General features: G+C 37.6%; 1 protein-coding gene across 2 annotated transcripts in view; it reads right to left on the bottom strand.

The window, feature by feature from the left end:
* Positions 1-17190, bottom strand: part of MBD2 (methyl-CpG binding domain protein 2) — a 66324-nt gene that overhangs the window by 23241 nt on the left and 25893 nt on the right. The window contains exons 3-4 of one of the 2 annotated variants that reach the window (XR_014302809.1): positions 11214-11351; positions 10074-10197 (exon numbers count right to left, since the gene is read on the bottom strand). Coding sequence is in view for 1 of the 2 variants with exons in the window: in XM_082699078.1 (XP_082555204.1) it covers positions 11214-11351 (138 nt within the window). In the remaining variant the exon portion in view is untranslated. The remainder of the gene's footprint in view (positions 1-10073; positions 10198-11213; positions 11352-17190) is intronic. The other variant, XM_082699078.1, reaches the window with a different exon arrangement.

The following is a 17190-nucleotide window of genomic DNA, read 5'->3' as shown; positions in this document are numbered from 1 at the left end:
GTAGCATCAAAATACATCAAATATCTAGAAATCAATTAAAGATATATAAGATCATTAGACTAAAAACTAAAATTTTAATATAATGTTATGTTTTAATGGAGGTATATATAAGATTTGTGAATTATAGGACTCAACATTGTAAAAATGATAATCCTCCCCCAAATTGTCCTGTAGATTACAATCCTAGCAGCTCTGGAGAATAGTGGACAAGGTGAGTCTAAAATTTATATGGAACTGCAAAAAAGTCAAAACTAACCAAGATAATCTTGAACAAAGAATAAGAAAGCTGGAAATGTATACTACCAGATATCAAGACTTTTTATAAAACTACAGTAATGAAGACAGTGAGTTATTAGGAAAGAAGAGACAAACAGACTCATGAAATAGGCCTGAGTGTAGAAACTGATTCACATGTACAGATATACCAAAAACAGAACTAGAAGCCCCAAAACTGACCTTCGTAAAACTTCCACCCTTTCCCATTTCGTTTATAACAGACGTGACAAAGCAGAGCAATGAAAAAGAATGCTCTCTTTGGTAAATGATGCTGGGTCAAACCTGATTATGTCCAAGAGGAATAAAGTTATTTCTTTTTTTTTTTTAATATTTTATTTATTTGTTTGACAGACAGAGATCACAAGTAGGCAGAGAGGCAGGCACAGAGAGAGGAGGAAGCAGGCTCCCTGAGGAGCAGAGAGACTGATGCGGGGCTCGATCCCAGGACCTTGGGATCATGACCTGAGCTGAAGGCAGAGTCTTTAACCCACTGAGCCACCCAGGCGCCCCAATAAAGTTGTTTCTAATGGGCAGGTTCTCAAAAACTTTACTTCCCGTTATATTTTACAAGAAAGGTACTGGAGGATTAGCTACAATTAAGGGTGTATACTGAGACAGAAGAAGACAGAAATCCAGGCAAGTCCAGGGCAGAACTGCACCACAGGAAATCCCTAGAGCCACAGCTACCCAGCAGGACTAGCGGATGAATCCAGCCTAAGGGGAATTAAGGTGACTCCAGGAAAAACACAAGATGGAACACCATGGATTTCAGCATAAGAAAAATTTAACTGATAGGCCTGTGGCAGAAATAATACGGCATTAGGGAAGATTAACTATAAAGAAAACTAGCATACAATTCTTAAGATTAACAACAACAACAAATTATGAAAGCCATTCTGATGATGATGATTGGGCATTAATTCACCTACCCATGAATATTTTCAGTCATAATACTGTAGACCCTATTAAACCAAAAACATGATACAACTATGTTGGTTGGGAACATGAGAGCAGAGAACTATGTACTCATTTACCATTGTGAGAAATCAAGAAATGATGTCAAAAATTAACAACAACAACAAAATAGCAGACTAAGTATATTATTCAGAAACAGAGGCAATTATAAAGGAAAACCGCCAGAATTAAGAATAAGCCCTTCTGGAAATGAGACTAAAAGACATAAAAAGTAAGAAACTATTCTTTTGAAACATAATTTTTTTAGTTTCTTTTTCATCTATATTCCTATGTTACCTAAATAGTAAAACTTTTAAAAATGTCATGGATCTCCTTACATGAGAGCTGAACTATTTTTAGATGGACTACAAAAATGCATGATGATTAAAGTTACTATGAATGAATAACCCATGGATTCATTAATTTTTTAAAAAATTTACATCCAGCTGGGGCGCCTGGGTAGCTCAGTGGGTTAAAGCCTCTGCCTTCAGCTCAGGTCATGATCCCAGGGTCCTAGGATCGAGGGGTCGAGCCCTGCATCAGGCTCTCTGCTCAGCAGGCTTGCCTGCTTCCCTTCCTCTCTCTCTGCTGCCTCTCTGCCTACCTGTGATCTCTGTCTGTCAAATAAATAAATAAAATCTTAAGAAAAAAATAATTTACATCTAACTTCTCACCATAACTATGACCTCCATAAAAACTGACAAGTCTTCAAACTAGTTTTCTCTCCTGGGCTCTAATCCATCATCTTTTACTACCCAGAGATCCCATGATTGCTTTAAGGGTACAAATTTTCTAATACTCATATTCATATTTTATTATTTTTTAAAAACTGAGCTACCCCTCAATATTTCCATATTCCTATCAATGGTATCTTTCCCCATTACCTAAATTCTGAGACTCCTCATGGGCATGGCTGATAAGTCAACAAATTTTGTCAATTACTTTATGACTAGCATGAAACAGACCTTACCATTTATGCCTTAATTTCCTGTAGTTTCTTCAGTGTTCTCCTAGCCTTAAGTCATTTCTCATACTACATACAATAACCAGATTAAGACTTCTGTCTAGAATGTTCTCCCAATACTTCTCCACTAATGAAGACCACATATTCTCTCCTTTGCTCTTTTTATTTCATTGCACTTCATCATACCATGATAAATATATACATATTTGTCTGTCTCTCTCCCTATCACAGTTGGAGATAAGCTCTGTGAGATCAGGAGCTATGCTGTTCACTGCAGTATCCCCACTACTTAACTAAGTGCTGGCACAGGTTTAAGACTCTGTTATTTTTAATTTAAAAAGTTCATTAATTCATAACTCAACAAATGCATATTAAACACTAACATAACGGAGATACTGTGGATAAAGCAATGAATAACTAATAGAGTTAGAGCAGAAGAGAAAGGAGAGATGCTAAGGCGGAACTCTAACTCCAGACTTGATAAGAGGTTCTCTGAACAGGTAAAGGGATTTCTAAGTTCAGACTTGAGTGAGGAGTAGAAAATGGGTAATTAAATGTAGGAAAGAAAGCGGCATGAGATATGACCAGAGAATGCAAGGGCAGGACGTGGGCGTGGGGCGGGGGGATGAATAGCACATTCAAAACTCTGCAAAAGGGTTCATGTGATTCACATGTTGAACAAGAAAAGAAAGAGAGGCCAAGGAGACAAGCAAAAGCCAAATTATGAAGTACTTTGTAAGTCATGCCAGGTGTTTTGACTTTACACATAATATTTAGTGGCTTTGTCCTTAAAATTTAACAGGAATCATTGAAACATCCTCAGAAGAATAGCGCTATCAGATCTTCACGTCAGACGGAGCTTCTGAATGCAGTATGAAGAATGAGCTGAAGAGAATAAGACAAGAAGAGAGAGGAGATGAAATGCCATTTACCCGGCATAGAGATGGGGCAAGTGAGTTTTTACAGAGACAAAGTCAATGGGACCTGCTAATTAGATGTTTGCAGTAAACAATGGGAAAAGTTTAGGAAGATGCTTGGGGTTCTGGTTTAGGCAGCCAGGTAGATAGTGGTACTTTCACTGAGATACAGCACACAGAAGAAAGAGCCGGTTTGATAGAACGAATGAGATTACGAGATGAATTAGAAGTGCTGGTGAGACTTCCAAGCAAACAATGTTAATAGTGGATTGATACAAACAACTGAAGCTCAGAGTAAAGACATAAATTTGAAAATCATTAACATATAGATGATAACTGAAGCCATGAGAATGAATGAAATCATCCATGCAGGCCTTATATAGAAAGGATGCACAGTATTCCCTGGGAAACCCCATGATTTTAAAAGATGGATAGAGGGGGCGCCTGGGTAGCTCAGTGGGTTAAAGCCTCTGCCTTCAGCTCAGATCATGGTCCCAGGGTCCTGGTATCGAACCCCACATCAGGCTCTCTGCTCAGCAGGGAGCCTGCTTCCTTCTCTCTCTCTCTGCCTGCCTCTTTGCCTACTTGTGTTCTCATATCTGTCAAATAAATAAATAAAATCTTAAAAAAAAAAAAAAAAGATGGATCAAGAAAAAGGAACCGAAGAAGGGGAGTGAGAAAAAACAAAGGAGGAAGAAAACCAAGAGTACAGAGTCACAGAAGAAAAAAGTATTTCAGGAGCCAGGGGTAGTCATAGTGCTTAAGGCTAAAGCAGGTCAAGTAGTACAATTTAAGGACTGAAATTTATTTAGGAAAAAAAAAAAGAAAACAAAATTTTTTTAATTTAAAAAAAGGACTGCAATTTGTCCATCCAATTTAATAGGAATCATCAGCAATCTAGATGAGAGCCATTCAAATGGCTGAGCAGGAACAAAAGTGGTATTTCAGAGAGAGAAATACTAAGAGATAAGGTAGGTATTAAATACACACAATTCCAATAAACATGACTATCAAAGGAAAAGAAAGAAAACAAATCTTAAAAGGGACACAGAGTAAAATGAATAATTTTTTTAAGATAGGGAAGATTTGTGTATATTTAAAAGCTTTGGGGAAGAAGCTATTTAGAGAGAGAAGTTGATGGTGAATTGTAGTTGACATAATCCATTGAGTGAGATCTCTGACAAGGTAGGAGGGAATGCATTTGGGGAGCACAGACCTTGGAATTAGCCTTAGGCCACAAGGAGATGCATTTACATTCAGTTCAGAGGGGTAATAAAAAAGCTACTCCCTTATTCAAAATCCTCTAAACACTTCTCATTTGCAAAGTTAAACACAAATGCTTTAGTTTGTTCAACTACATGGGTATTCAAATAAATGCAAATTTACAATGAAATACCGTTTTTTTTATATATTGAGTTACCAATAAGAAGAAGTACTGATAATGCTCAATGGCAATGAAGGTAAGCTAGAACTGGTGTGCACATAACTTATCCACAGACTTTTAAATGGGTGCAACCCTGGGACACGTGGGTGGCTCAGTCAAAAAGCATTTGCCTTTGGTTCAGGTCAGGATCCCTGCAGACGGGGCCCCATATTGGGCTCCCTGCTCAGCGGGGCGCCTGCTTCTCCCTCTCCAGTTCCCCTGCATTTGTGTTCCCTCTCGCTTTCTCTCTGTCATAAATAAATAAAATCTTTGAATAAACAAACAAATAAATAAATTGGTATAACCCTTTGGCAATTTATTTGCCAGCATCTATCAAAAATCATATATATTGGGGCGCCTGGGTGGCTCGGTGGGTTAAGGCTTCTGCTTTCGGCTCAGGTCATGATCTCACGGTCCTGGGATCGAGCCCCGCGTTGGGCTCTCTGCTCAGCAGGAGCCTGCTTCTTCCTCTCTCTCTCTGCCTGCCTCTCCATCTACTTGTGATCTCTATCTGTCAAATAAATAAATAAAATCTTTAAAAAAAATCATATATATTCACACTAATTGTTTTCTGGGAATCTAGTCTGATGAAACGATGTAAAATATAGGAAGGAACATACATATATAAGACTCCCTGGAGAACTACCTATAACAGTGAAAATACACTATACAGTGGAAATAACACTATCGAAATGGTCAAGTAAATCATGCTAGCATAATACAGAGTTGTTGGAGCAATATAAATTAATCATAAAATCATAGCACATTAATTATATAAAACATGGATAACATGTATAATGGTATGTATATATATTAAAGTATGTCTATATATGTATATATACTGTGACTATCAAAAGATGATCAAAGATACTATCAAAAGATGCATTAAAATATTGAAAGAATAGGGGCAGCTGCGTGGCTCAGTCAGTTGGGTGTCTGTCTTCAGCTTGGGTCATGGGATTGAGCTCCGCATCAGGCTCCCTGCTCAGTGGGGAATCTGCTTCTTCCTCTCCCTCTCCCCACTCGTGCTCACTCTCTTTCTCTCTAATAAATAATATCTTTTTAAAAGAGTATTGGGGGCACCTGGGTGACTCAGTGGGTTAAGCCTCTGCCTTCGGCTCAGGTCATGGTCTCAGGGTCCTGGGATGGAGCCCCGCATCCAGCTCTCTGCTCAGCAGGGAGCCTGCTTCCTCTGCTCTCTCTGCCTGCCTCTCTGCCTACTTGTGCTCCCTCTCTCTCTGTTAAATAAATAAAATCTTTCTTTTTAATTTAAAAAATAAAAAATATTGTAAGAATATGAAAAATACTAAAATACTATTGTAATTATATTATAAAAAAAGAATTATGAGAAATTTTGTCTCTCCCAAATTTTTTCTCTTATAAATATAGCAAATGATAACATGTTTAAAATTGTAAAGACTGACATTTAAGGAAGCCCATTACAACATTCTCAACTCCCACTACTTCCCATGGAAACCCTGATACCCAAACAACTTATCTTCTCATTCCTTGCCCATTCCCATTTTAAGAGCTTTGCTAACACTACCCTCCCTAATTGGAATGTCTTCACCCTCCCATCTGCTTTTCTAAATCCACTCAGTCTGCAAAGTCCAGCATATGCCCTGTATCTTTTCCAAAGACTTCACCAACCCTCCTAGCCACAGTAAAATCATCCTTCTGGAACACCTATAGCACATGTCTGTACTATTTATTTGAACCTCTGTACAGAGGATCTTTCCTACATCACCCAGAATAATGCTCTTAAGTAGTACCAGACAACATGTCCTCTAGTTCTTCTGCCCAGGCAGCCAATGTTTCTATCTAGAGAAAAGGAATATAATATCTTCTATGGAATTCCGTGCTTTAGCTTATCTATTTCTCAATCATAAAACCACTAATATAGGACAATACTAGAAGTAACCTTCTGAGGTTAGGAAGAAGTAAATGCTATTAGAATGTTTAGAATGAAGACTAATTTTATGGGTTATAATAACTAAATACTGAAATTTTTTTTTAAGATTTTTATTTATTTATTTGACAGAGAGAAATCACAAGTAGGCAGAGAGGCAGGCAGAGAGAGAGGAGGAAGCAGGCTCCCCACTGAGCAGAGCCCGATGCGGGACTCGATCCCAGGACCCTGAGATCAGGACCTGAGCCGAAAGCAGCGGCTTAACCCACTGAGCCACCCAGGTGCCCAATACTGAAATATTTTATAAGCTTTTCATACACAATGTCTTTAGAGTGCACATATTTTTAAATTTTAATTTCACCTTAAAAGTTTCTTCTAACTTATTTTAAAATATTCACTCTTGGTTACTATCAAAAAGACAAGAGGGCGCCTGGGTGGCTCAGTGGGTTAAAGCCTCTGCCTTCGGCTCAGCTCATGATCCCAGAGTCCTGGGATCGAGGCCCACATTGGGCTCTCTGCTCAGCGGGAAGCCTGCTTCCCCGTCTCTCTCTGCCTGCCTCTGCCTACTTGTGATTTTTCTCTCTGTCAAATAAATAAATTAAAAATTCTTAAAAAACAAAAACAAGGGCTATTCAGTGCTAGCAAGGATGTGGAGAAAAGGGAACCCTCGTGCACTGCTGGTAGGAATGTAAATTGGTACAGCTGTTATGGAAAACAATGTGGGGGTTCCTCAAGAAATTAAAAATAGAACTCTAATTTGATCCAGCAATCTCATTTCTGAGTACATATCCAAAGGAACTGAAGTCACTGACTTTAAGAAGTATCTACAACCCCATGTCACAGTAATATTATTCACAATAGCCAAGACATGGAAACAACCTAAGTGTCCATCAACAGATAAATGCTTAAAGAAATATTATCACCCATCAAAAGGAAGGAAATCCTGCCATTTATAACAACATGGATGAACTCTGAGGGCATTATGCTAAGTGAAATAAGTCCAAGAGAGAATGACCAGTACTATATGATCTTACTTACATGTGGAATCTAAAAAAGCTGAACTCAGAAACAAAGAGAAGACTCGTGGTGGCCAGGGGTGGGGGTGGATGGAGAGGAAATGGCCAAAGGGCATAAACTTCCAGTTATAAGATGAGTAACTTCTGGGTTCCTAATGTACAGCATGGTGAACATAGATAACAATACTGTATTGTATACTTGAAAGTTGCTAAGAGAGATCTGAGCTATTCTCACCAAGACCACCACCACCACAACAAAAGAATGGCAATTGTGTGAAGTGATGGCTGTGTTACCTAACCTTATTGTGGTTATCATTCTGCAGTGTATATGTGTATCAAACCACCATCACATTGTAGACCTCCAATTTACACAAGGTTATATGTCAGTTGTATCTCAATAAAACTGCGAACGGGGAATCATTAAAAAAAAAAGTCTGACTTCTTGAAGAGAGTAGTTTCTTATCTTTTTTTTTTTTAAAGATTTTATTTATTTATTTATTTATTTGATAGAGATCACAAGCAGGCAGAGAGAGAGAGGAAGAAGCAGGCTCCCTGCTGAGCAGAGAGCCTGACACAGGGCTCGATCCCAGGACCCTGGGATCATGACTTGAGCTGAAAGCAGAGGCTTTAACCCAATGTGCCACCCAGGCGCCCCAAAGTTTCTTATTTTTAAGAGAAGAATTAGCAAAGACAAGGAAAAAATCCAGGATCAAATATAACATTTAAATCCACTTCTTTGCTGATTTTTAAATATTTATATTTTGGTTAAAAAAGTGAATATTCTGTAAGATATGTAATTAATATTCAAAGACTATCAAAAACATCCATAGCCTCTGAGCACCCTATAATAATTAAAAAGAAGCAGCAATGGTTCAACATTGAAGTTTCTTTGAGTTGAGGATAAAAGAAAAAGCAAGAGACCAGAAAGGTGTCAAAGGTGACAGCATCAAAGATGTAAGAAGCAGAAACGTGATTTCTTCATATGTTGAAGGAAGAAAGCTGGGAAACATACCCTTAACAGCAAAATCATAATCCAATTAGGTTAAAAAGATTTCTGGACATGCTTTACATATTTGACCAGAAAAGGACATTTCAGTGATCTTACTGTCTGTGATAATAGTCTTATAGTTGGTAGAGCACCCTTCACCCGACTCCAGATATCTTTTTAAACTAAGGAAAGGAAAAGCACTTATCAAATATGCTGGTAGTATACATATAAATATATTCACCCTATCATAACCAGGTTTTACAGATTCCATCTCTACCATGTAGTTTTAATTATAGGCAGAAATCCCTGCTGAATTCTGCTTAATGCATTTTTGTTCACATGCCCTAATCTGTAATTTTAAAGCTAAGGCAGTTTCAAGGAATCAATACAAATATGAATTTATAATTCATATATTTTACCGAGTTCAAATCAGACTGTCATATGGTGATACAGGCATAGGATGCTACAGAAGACAGAATTATTAATTTATATGATGGCTTCACATCTAAATTAATCACTTCAACCTATTCAAAGTGGAACCTAGTTAAGATCCAAAAATCTAATCCTAGTTCTAGGTCTCAAAATTCAACCCTCTAAAAAGAATTACAATACCAATGGCTTGAATACCTTATTAAAAGACTGTGACATAGTTAAGGAATAAAAACATTTATATCCATAGGAACCTCAAAAATAGAAACCTCTTTGTCTATAGTTTTTTTACTGGATGATCAAAATAACTTCTCCAAATGGACTATCTGCAATTTATACTGCCAATCTGGTTCAGCGAGGCTGTGGAAAAGCACAGTTGGAAGACTTATTTTTGCCTTTTTTTTTTTTTTTTTGTCCACCACCTCCTCAACAATGAGAGCTGATTAGAATGTATCTGACATATATATGTCAAAATATAATTTAAATCAACATCTTTCCTTTACTTAAAAACCAGGATCTATACTGCAATAGTCAGAATGACATTGTGATTTCCAAAACATTAATATAAAAGTTGTCTCTGCTATTTTCCTAGAGTTGCCCAATGCCCAGTCCTTTATTCTGAAATCCTATTAGTACGACAATAGTCAAATATTACCTCAACTCTAAAGGTGAAGATAAAGACAGGGGAAAGTCAACTAATGTCTTGGTGTAATCCAAAACAGCAAAAACTGTCAGGTGACATGAGGATAAAGGTAAAAACAGTCCAAACTTTTGGAGAAGTAACCTCCTAAATAATTTTAACACTCCCTGTCTGTGCAAGCTAAAAGGAATTACATACGCAATTACATACTTTGAAAATATTCGGTTGATAAAAATCTTTACAAGGAAATGATTTAAAAATCACCAAAAAGCCAAAGGACAAGATGTTCAAGACTTTAGACAGTCTCTAAGAAAGAATACAATCAGGGAATGGCTTTATCAAGGTGGGCAAAGTTCAGAATGGCAGAATTCCTTCCCTGTTGTCACGAATATACGAAAACTACCAGTGGTTTGGTGACTATCACTAGGTGCAATAGTAAAACAGAAGGGAAAAGCCTGGTACAGAATGCCGAATGGCCCAAAGAAAACCTAAGTGGTGACAAGAGCCTAAAGGCACATGCAGGTACGCATCTTTTATATTGGATGTGATACACTTACATGGCCCCTGTTGAATCTCTTGGGGACCAACAGTAAAGCAAGTTTAGAACTTCAAATCTTGAGACATCTATAGCAAGATGCTGATCCAATGTGGCTCCAAATATCTTCTGTTTTCCTGGCTCACCTGAAGAGGAAAAAACACTACAGAGGATGTGGGAACTGAATTTCTTTATGTAGTTTCTTCTAGAGCAACTGTCTGAAAGTTTTGGCCCAATCCTTCATGAAGTCTGGAGGTGAGACACTTGAGGGACTAGTGAAAAACAAAACTCAAATGAAAAGGTGGAGTGAGGCATCTAAACGGGGAATATGAGAGCAAAAGATAATCGTTGTAGGTAACTCAGCATTTCTAATCTGTAAGTGGGAGGAGGCAGAGAAAGGAGAGAAAAAATATGCACAGATGTTTCTCCCTCCACTCCCTCACCCCAATTGCCCCTAAATATTCCCGAAGTACCTAAGCTTTTTGACCATAATTAGGGAGTGAATAAGCAAGGTTATTTGGAAAGCTAAGTATTTTGTCAAGTCTTCCTCCCCTGTCTATGTGATATTATTAAGCAGCAGGGAGGCCTCTCAGATAATACTTTTTTTCTAAGAACAGATACTGGTACAATACAGCTTGAAGCAATAAAGAGAGAGAAATATAAACTCAATTTCTGCAAAAATGGAAGTCACAGGACAATATACCATATTGACAAAGCTTATTTAATTCTGTTTTTCAAAAGGGGAGGGACAGCTTTCATATAATAAGAAATCAGAACAAAAAGTAGTCTCTATAAATAGAAAATATTTTTAAGCTAAGCAACACAAACTGCATGGTTCATCCCCTTGGGAAATATTATCCCCTGCAAAGATAATCTTTAGGAAAAAACTAAGATTAGCGGAAGCAAATCTGATGTACATTACCACACAAAAGCATAAAAATGTACTCCATAATATTAATTTAGATTCATTTTTAATTAATTTTTTTCCTAAAACATTTTACCTAAATATGGTATTATTCTCCAGCATTCATGCAATAGCCTAGGACATAAAACAGTTTTCTTTCCAAATATTTTCCATTTTAACCAGTTTACTTGAACTATGTCTGGTAAAAATACCAGAATTTTCTGACAAATAAGACTGGAGAGTCAATTAGATCCTTACCTGCCGTGGCTGCTCATTCATTCGTTGTGGATCTGATTTCACTTTATTACTAGGATGATTTGTGACTTTGGTTACTGGTTGTTTGAAAATTGATGCGGTTTGTCTAATTGGCAACGTTGTATTCAAGTCTGGTTTACCCTGTGGATATAAGCATGTTTTCATTAGTAAATATTACATATAAATATAATTTAATGAATTAATTTGTTATCCATTACTTTCAAGTTTTTACTTAAATTCCAGTTAGTTAATATATGGTGTAATATTAGTTTCAGATGTACAAATCATGATTCCACACTTCCATACATCAGCCAGTGCTCATCACTAGTGCCCTCCTTGATTCCCATAACCTATTTCCCTCATCGCCACACCGACTTCCTCTCTAGTAACCAATAGTTTTCTATAATTAAGAGTCTGTCTCTTGGGGCGCCTGGGCGGCTCAGTGGGTTAGGCTGCTGCCTTCGGCTTGGGTCATGATCTCAGGGTCCTGGGATCGAGTCCTGCATCGGGCTCTCTGCTCTGCAGGGAGCCTGCTTCCTCCTCTCCCTCTCTCTGCCTGCCTGTCTGCCTGCTTGTGATCTCTGTCTGTCAAATAAATAAATAAAATCTTAAAAAAAAAAAAAAGAGTCTGTCTCTTGGTTTGACTTTTTTTTTTTTAAGTATTTTTTACTTACTTAAGTAATCTCTACACCCAGTATGGGGCTCAAACTCATGACTCTGAGATCAAGAGTCACATGCTCCTCTGACTGAGCCAGCCACGCACCCGTTTTGTTTCTTAAATTCCACACGAGTGAAATCATATGGAGGGAGCTAGAGATTATGCTAAGCAAAGTCAGTCAATCAGAGAAAGACAAATACTATTATCCATTACTTTAAATCAGATTATTCCAAACTTCTCAATCTCAGCAATATTCAAGTTCACATTTTTAGCACTTCATTATCCAAGACATACATGAAGTTTTCTCATTTAAAAGCTTTCTGCGTACTTTAAAATATAAGAAAACTATGAAATTCATAATTAATTTGATTAGCACGATACTGGGATTTTTAAATGAACAAATGCATTTATGGGTAACACAAAAAGGAGGGTTTTCAGAACAATAATTAGTACAGCGATCCTCTCAACACTTGAGAATGGACAAAAATAATGGCACACTTGGCCACTGAAATGTTAACTGGTCAGCTATCAGGAGGCCAGGCTTACATAGACCCATGTAAGTTTATTTACTCCCATTTAAAAAGATAATTAGAAATGGAAGCTCTAATTCTAGCAAACAGAACTCAATTTGGCAACAAACTTAAGTAATTATAATCAACTAGTAAATAAAATCTAAAATGTGTTCTAGTGAAGTCAAAATGTGGCAGAGCTGTTATTAAGTTCATTTGCAATGAATGCTCTAACAACCACGGGAGGTAGATGGGCAGCGGGGCAAGGAAGGAGAAAAAAAATGTGATTTAATCATTGTATAGTCTGATTCTGGATATATATATATATATGTGTGTGTGTGTGTTCTGGGTATGTATATATATATACACACACACACACACATACATATATGGTCATCTGTATCTGAAAAAAATATGCCTCTGGTATTTTTGACATAGAAATATACTTGATAAATCCATAGGATAGTCGATGAAGTTTTGTCTTTTCAACTATCCTCAGATAAAAATTGTGCTATCAACTTCCAGGCTGCACAACAATGGTTCTCAAACTTCAGCACACATCAGAACCACCCAGAGGGTCTCTTAAAACGGAGTCTTGGGCCTCATTCCTACTAGAGATTGATTCAGTAGAGATCAGAGGTGGTGCCTAGGAACTCGCATTTCTATATAAGGTTTCAGGTGATGCTGCAGCTGCTGACCCAGGGACCACTGGGAGAAATGCTACTCTGAAACAGACTGCAAATTGGTGGCAGGAGAACCAACTTTTAACCTATAGATGTATTTTGTTCAGTTTTTAGTGTTTAATACAATGAACAAACATCTACAAATCTGGAGATTTCACATAAAATCCAAATTCTAGCTTCTCTTAAAAACTCAAAGATCTAGAAATACTGGACTTGATTAGGCCACAGCAGGCCATAACTAATTAATAATGGCTGCTCACAAGAGGTGTCAAGGGCTCTCTTCTAGCAAAATTTCTCAACAATTATGTTTGCATTACCTGTCTGAACCCTAGGTGTTGAGTTTGTGACCTCTGCTTTAATAATGTTACCAATGTCTTGGGGGTGCCTGGACGGCTCACTTGGTTAAGCAACTTCCTTCACCTCAGGTCATGACCTGGAGTCCTGGGATCGAGTCCCACATCGGGCTCCCTGCTCAGCGGGGAATCTGCTTCTCCTGCTGACCTCTCTCCTCTCATGCTCTCTCTCTCTCTCTCATTCTTTCTCTCTCTCTCTCTCAAATATATATATATTGCTTGGGATTAACCTCCTTTTGGGGAAATTAATCTGAAGAACTCAAAGACCTATCTAGAACATTCTAAAAAAAAATGTTACCAATGTCTAGAAAGGTAAGCATCAGAATATATTAAACTGACAATTAGCACAATTATGGTATTACTTGGACCCACTACTAAATACATCTCCATTAACATCCTCTCCACACCCCCTCCCCCCCACCCCCTCTTCTCTGTATGTACTGGGCATGCTTGTCCTTCCTCTGCCAATGTATGTGCTTACCTTTGTGAGGTATATTCTTTTTTTTTTTTTAACTATTTTTTTTTAGTAATCTCTACACCCAACATGTGGCTTAAACCCACAACCCCAAGATAAAGAATTGCCTGCTCTTCCAACTGAGTTGGCCAGGGGTCCCAAGATACATTCATCTTAAATAAGACTAACAATGTCTCTTAGGCATTTAGCTTCCTATTTTTATAGATTTTCAAAAAATTATTTAGAAGTAAGCCAATTTGACTGACAGGCTGCATAATAACCACTTAGAATGCTATCTTTAAAAGTGTGAAGCCCAGGAATGTGTATTTTTTAAAGCTCTTCTGGATGGGGCACCTACCTGGCTCAGTCGGCTAAGCATTCAACTCTTGATTTTGGCTCAGGTCATAATCTCAGGGTCCTGGAACTGAGCCTCCCATGGGGCTCTGCGCTCAGCAGGGAGTCTGCTGCTCTGTTTCTCTCTCCCTTGGCCCCCCTCCCCATTCACCTGCACACACACACACAGTCACACACTCTCTCTCTCTCTCAAACGAATAAACGATTATTTAAAAAAAAAAAAAAAAAAAGGAAAGAAAGAAACAAAGAAAAGAAAAGAAAGGAAACTCTCCCGGTAATTCTGTGATGCACAGGTTTAGATACCCCTCGTTTATGACATGTAGAGCATTCTGAGGCCCTAAGTGAAGCTACCCAAACTCTAAAATAGCTAATATTCAACCTTAAACTTATAGAGAACTTTTCCTGTCACTAGTTAAAATCAGTATGTATCACTAAGTAATACCTTGTTTGGTTTTTAATGTTTCCATTCTTTATTAAAAGAACAATATACTCTGCTGATATTAGAATTAAGACGGCATCAGCAGACACAAAAGTATATTGCAACTTTTTGTATGAGGAAACAGTGGAGCCTCTTAAGATTCTCATTGTTACAAAAATGACTAGAGACAGGAGAGTCTATTCTAAATGAATCCTGAATTCAAAGACTGTAAGGAAGCATGAAACATAGAAAATTATTGGTGCTACTATGGTAAGATCGTTATTTTTTTTTCATTGACTTATGTTTTGATGAATTAAGTAAAAATTAGAAGAAAAATCTGGCTAAAAGTATTCAAAATACACAACTCCACTGTCTGATAAAGAGTGCATTCCTCAGTAGGATGGAGTAAGAAATTATTCAAGAAGCTACTGTGTTATTTTTCTCTTGATCTTACTTTGATTTTTATTATGTTTTCTCCCTTTAACTGGCTTGAAAGCTCTGAAGACAGAATTTTTGTACTAATTAATTTTGTATTCCAAAACAGTGGCATGTGATCTGAAAAACTGGACTAACTGGTTTTCCCACAGACTGTCACAAAAACACTAAATTTTATCAGGACTCTCACCTGAGGAATGCCAAAGAGTCATGTTCATATCCAGTTGTATGTCTGAATCCTTTTTTTTTTTTTTTCAAAGATTTTATTTATTTATTTGACAGAGATTACAAGTAGGCACAGAGGCAGGCAGAGAGGGGTAAACAGGCTCCCCGATGAGCAGAGAGCCCCATGCGGGGCTCCATCCCAGGACCCTGAGATCAGGATCTGAGCCGAAGGCAGAGGCCCAACCCACTGAGCTACCTAGGTACCCCCGTTTGAATCCTTCTAAATATGACTAATCCATCATAAACATAGGAGTTATAAAGCAAACACTTTTTTAATAGTTGTAATCTTTCTTTTCAGTATAAGAAAAAGTAAAGCATAAGTTTCTTGTATCACAAAATTAAAATAGTAAACACGCATGGGGCGCCTGGGTGCCTCAGTGGGTTAAATCTCTGCCTTTGGCTCAGGTCACGGTCTCAGGGTCCTGGGATTGAGTCCCACATTGGGCTCTCTGCTCACTGGGGTGCCGGCTTCCCTTCTCTGTCTGTCTGTCTCTCTGCCTAGTTGTGATTTCTCTGTCAAATAAATAAAATCTTTTTTAAAAAATTAGCAAACATGCATATTCTAATATTAGAAAGAAAAGTTTCCCACCTTGCTAAATCTCGGTATATAAGCTAGCCCTCAAATCAAAATTTAATGTATTTTTATAATAATGTGTATATTAGGCTGGAAGCACTCAAATAACTCAATTTTTGAGACTCTATTCTATCCCCTTAGGTGCTGGGAGGAATACAAAAATAAATCTATAAATTCTTTTCAAAAGTTTACTTTATGGGCACCTGGGTGGCTCAGTGGGTTAAAGCCTCTGCCTTCGGCTCAGGTCATGATCCCAGGGTCCTGGGATCGAGCCCCGCATCGGGTTCTCTGCTCTGCAGTGAGCATGCTTCCTCCTCTCTCTCTCTGCCTGCCTCTTTACCTACTTGTGAGCTTTCTCTCTGTCAAATAAATAAATAAAATCTTTTTTTTTTTTTTTTAAGATTTTATTTCTTTGGCAGAGACAGATCACAAGTAGGCAGAGAGGCAGGCAGGGAGAGAGGAGGAAGCAGGCTCTCCGCCAAACAGAGAGCCTGATGCAGGGCTCGACCCCAGGACCCTGAGATCATGACCCGAGCCAAAGGCAGAGGCTTTAACCCACTGAGCCACCCAGGCACCTTAAATAAATAAAATCTTTAAAAAAAAAAAATTACTTCATCTTTTTCCAATAAATATCTGAGGTGGATCTTTGTACACTCAGAAAGTAACAAATATTCAATAAAAATTAATTTTTAAAAATACAGAATCGGTGACAGGGGAAAACAAATTTCCTTTTGAAAAGACTAATAGTGATCAATACTAGCACTGAGCATCAAAAGTGGATCTAAAATTTTTAGAAGTCTGGGTGAAAAGAGAAACATTAAATCATATAGATACCAGGTCAGAGAGGAGGGAACATACCAATTAATAAGGAAAACAGAGCTGTTCTGGTATTAAGTCTAGAAAAAAAGTAAAGGCACTAATATCACAACAAATATTAAGCAAACTTCAAATGCTTTTTCTTTTTCAGTGACCTCCGTTAAATGCCAAGAACAAAAAATTTAAAGGAAACTTGGAGATGGTGGTTCTTAAAGGGACTAAATACCAGTGTGGTCTAATTATCATGTAGCCTTTCAGCTGACCTAGCTTGACTTAGGCTAGAAAAGAGGGTAATTAAAGAGGTGGACGAAGAGCATGTGTCATCAACCAGTGATTTCTCAAACATTTCTACATTCCTACCAGCTAAAAAATATTTGAAAATACCTCACCTACATTTCAAAGTGGACATCAAGACTATTTCAAACTTTAATGTAAGTAATTGCAAAGAATGAACTACAGTATTTTAAATGTTGACATTTTGATAATAAACATATCACTTTA

This window comes from Mustela nivalis (genome assembly GCF_964662115.1).
Source record: "Mustela nivalis genome assembly, chromosome: 14".
NCBI classification, from domain to species: Eukaryota; Metazoa; Chordata; class Mammalia; order Carnivora; family Mustelidae; genus Mustela; species Mustela nivalis.
Note: the sequence above shows the minus strand (reverse complement) of the source record. Positions and strands in the feature narration are given on the sequence as shown.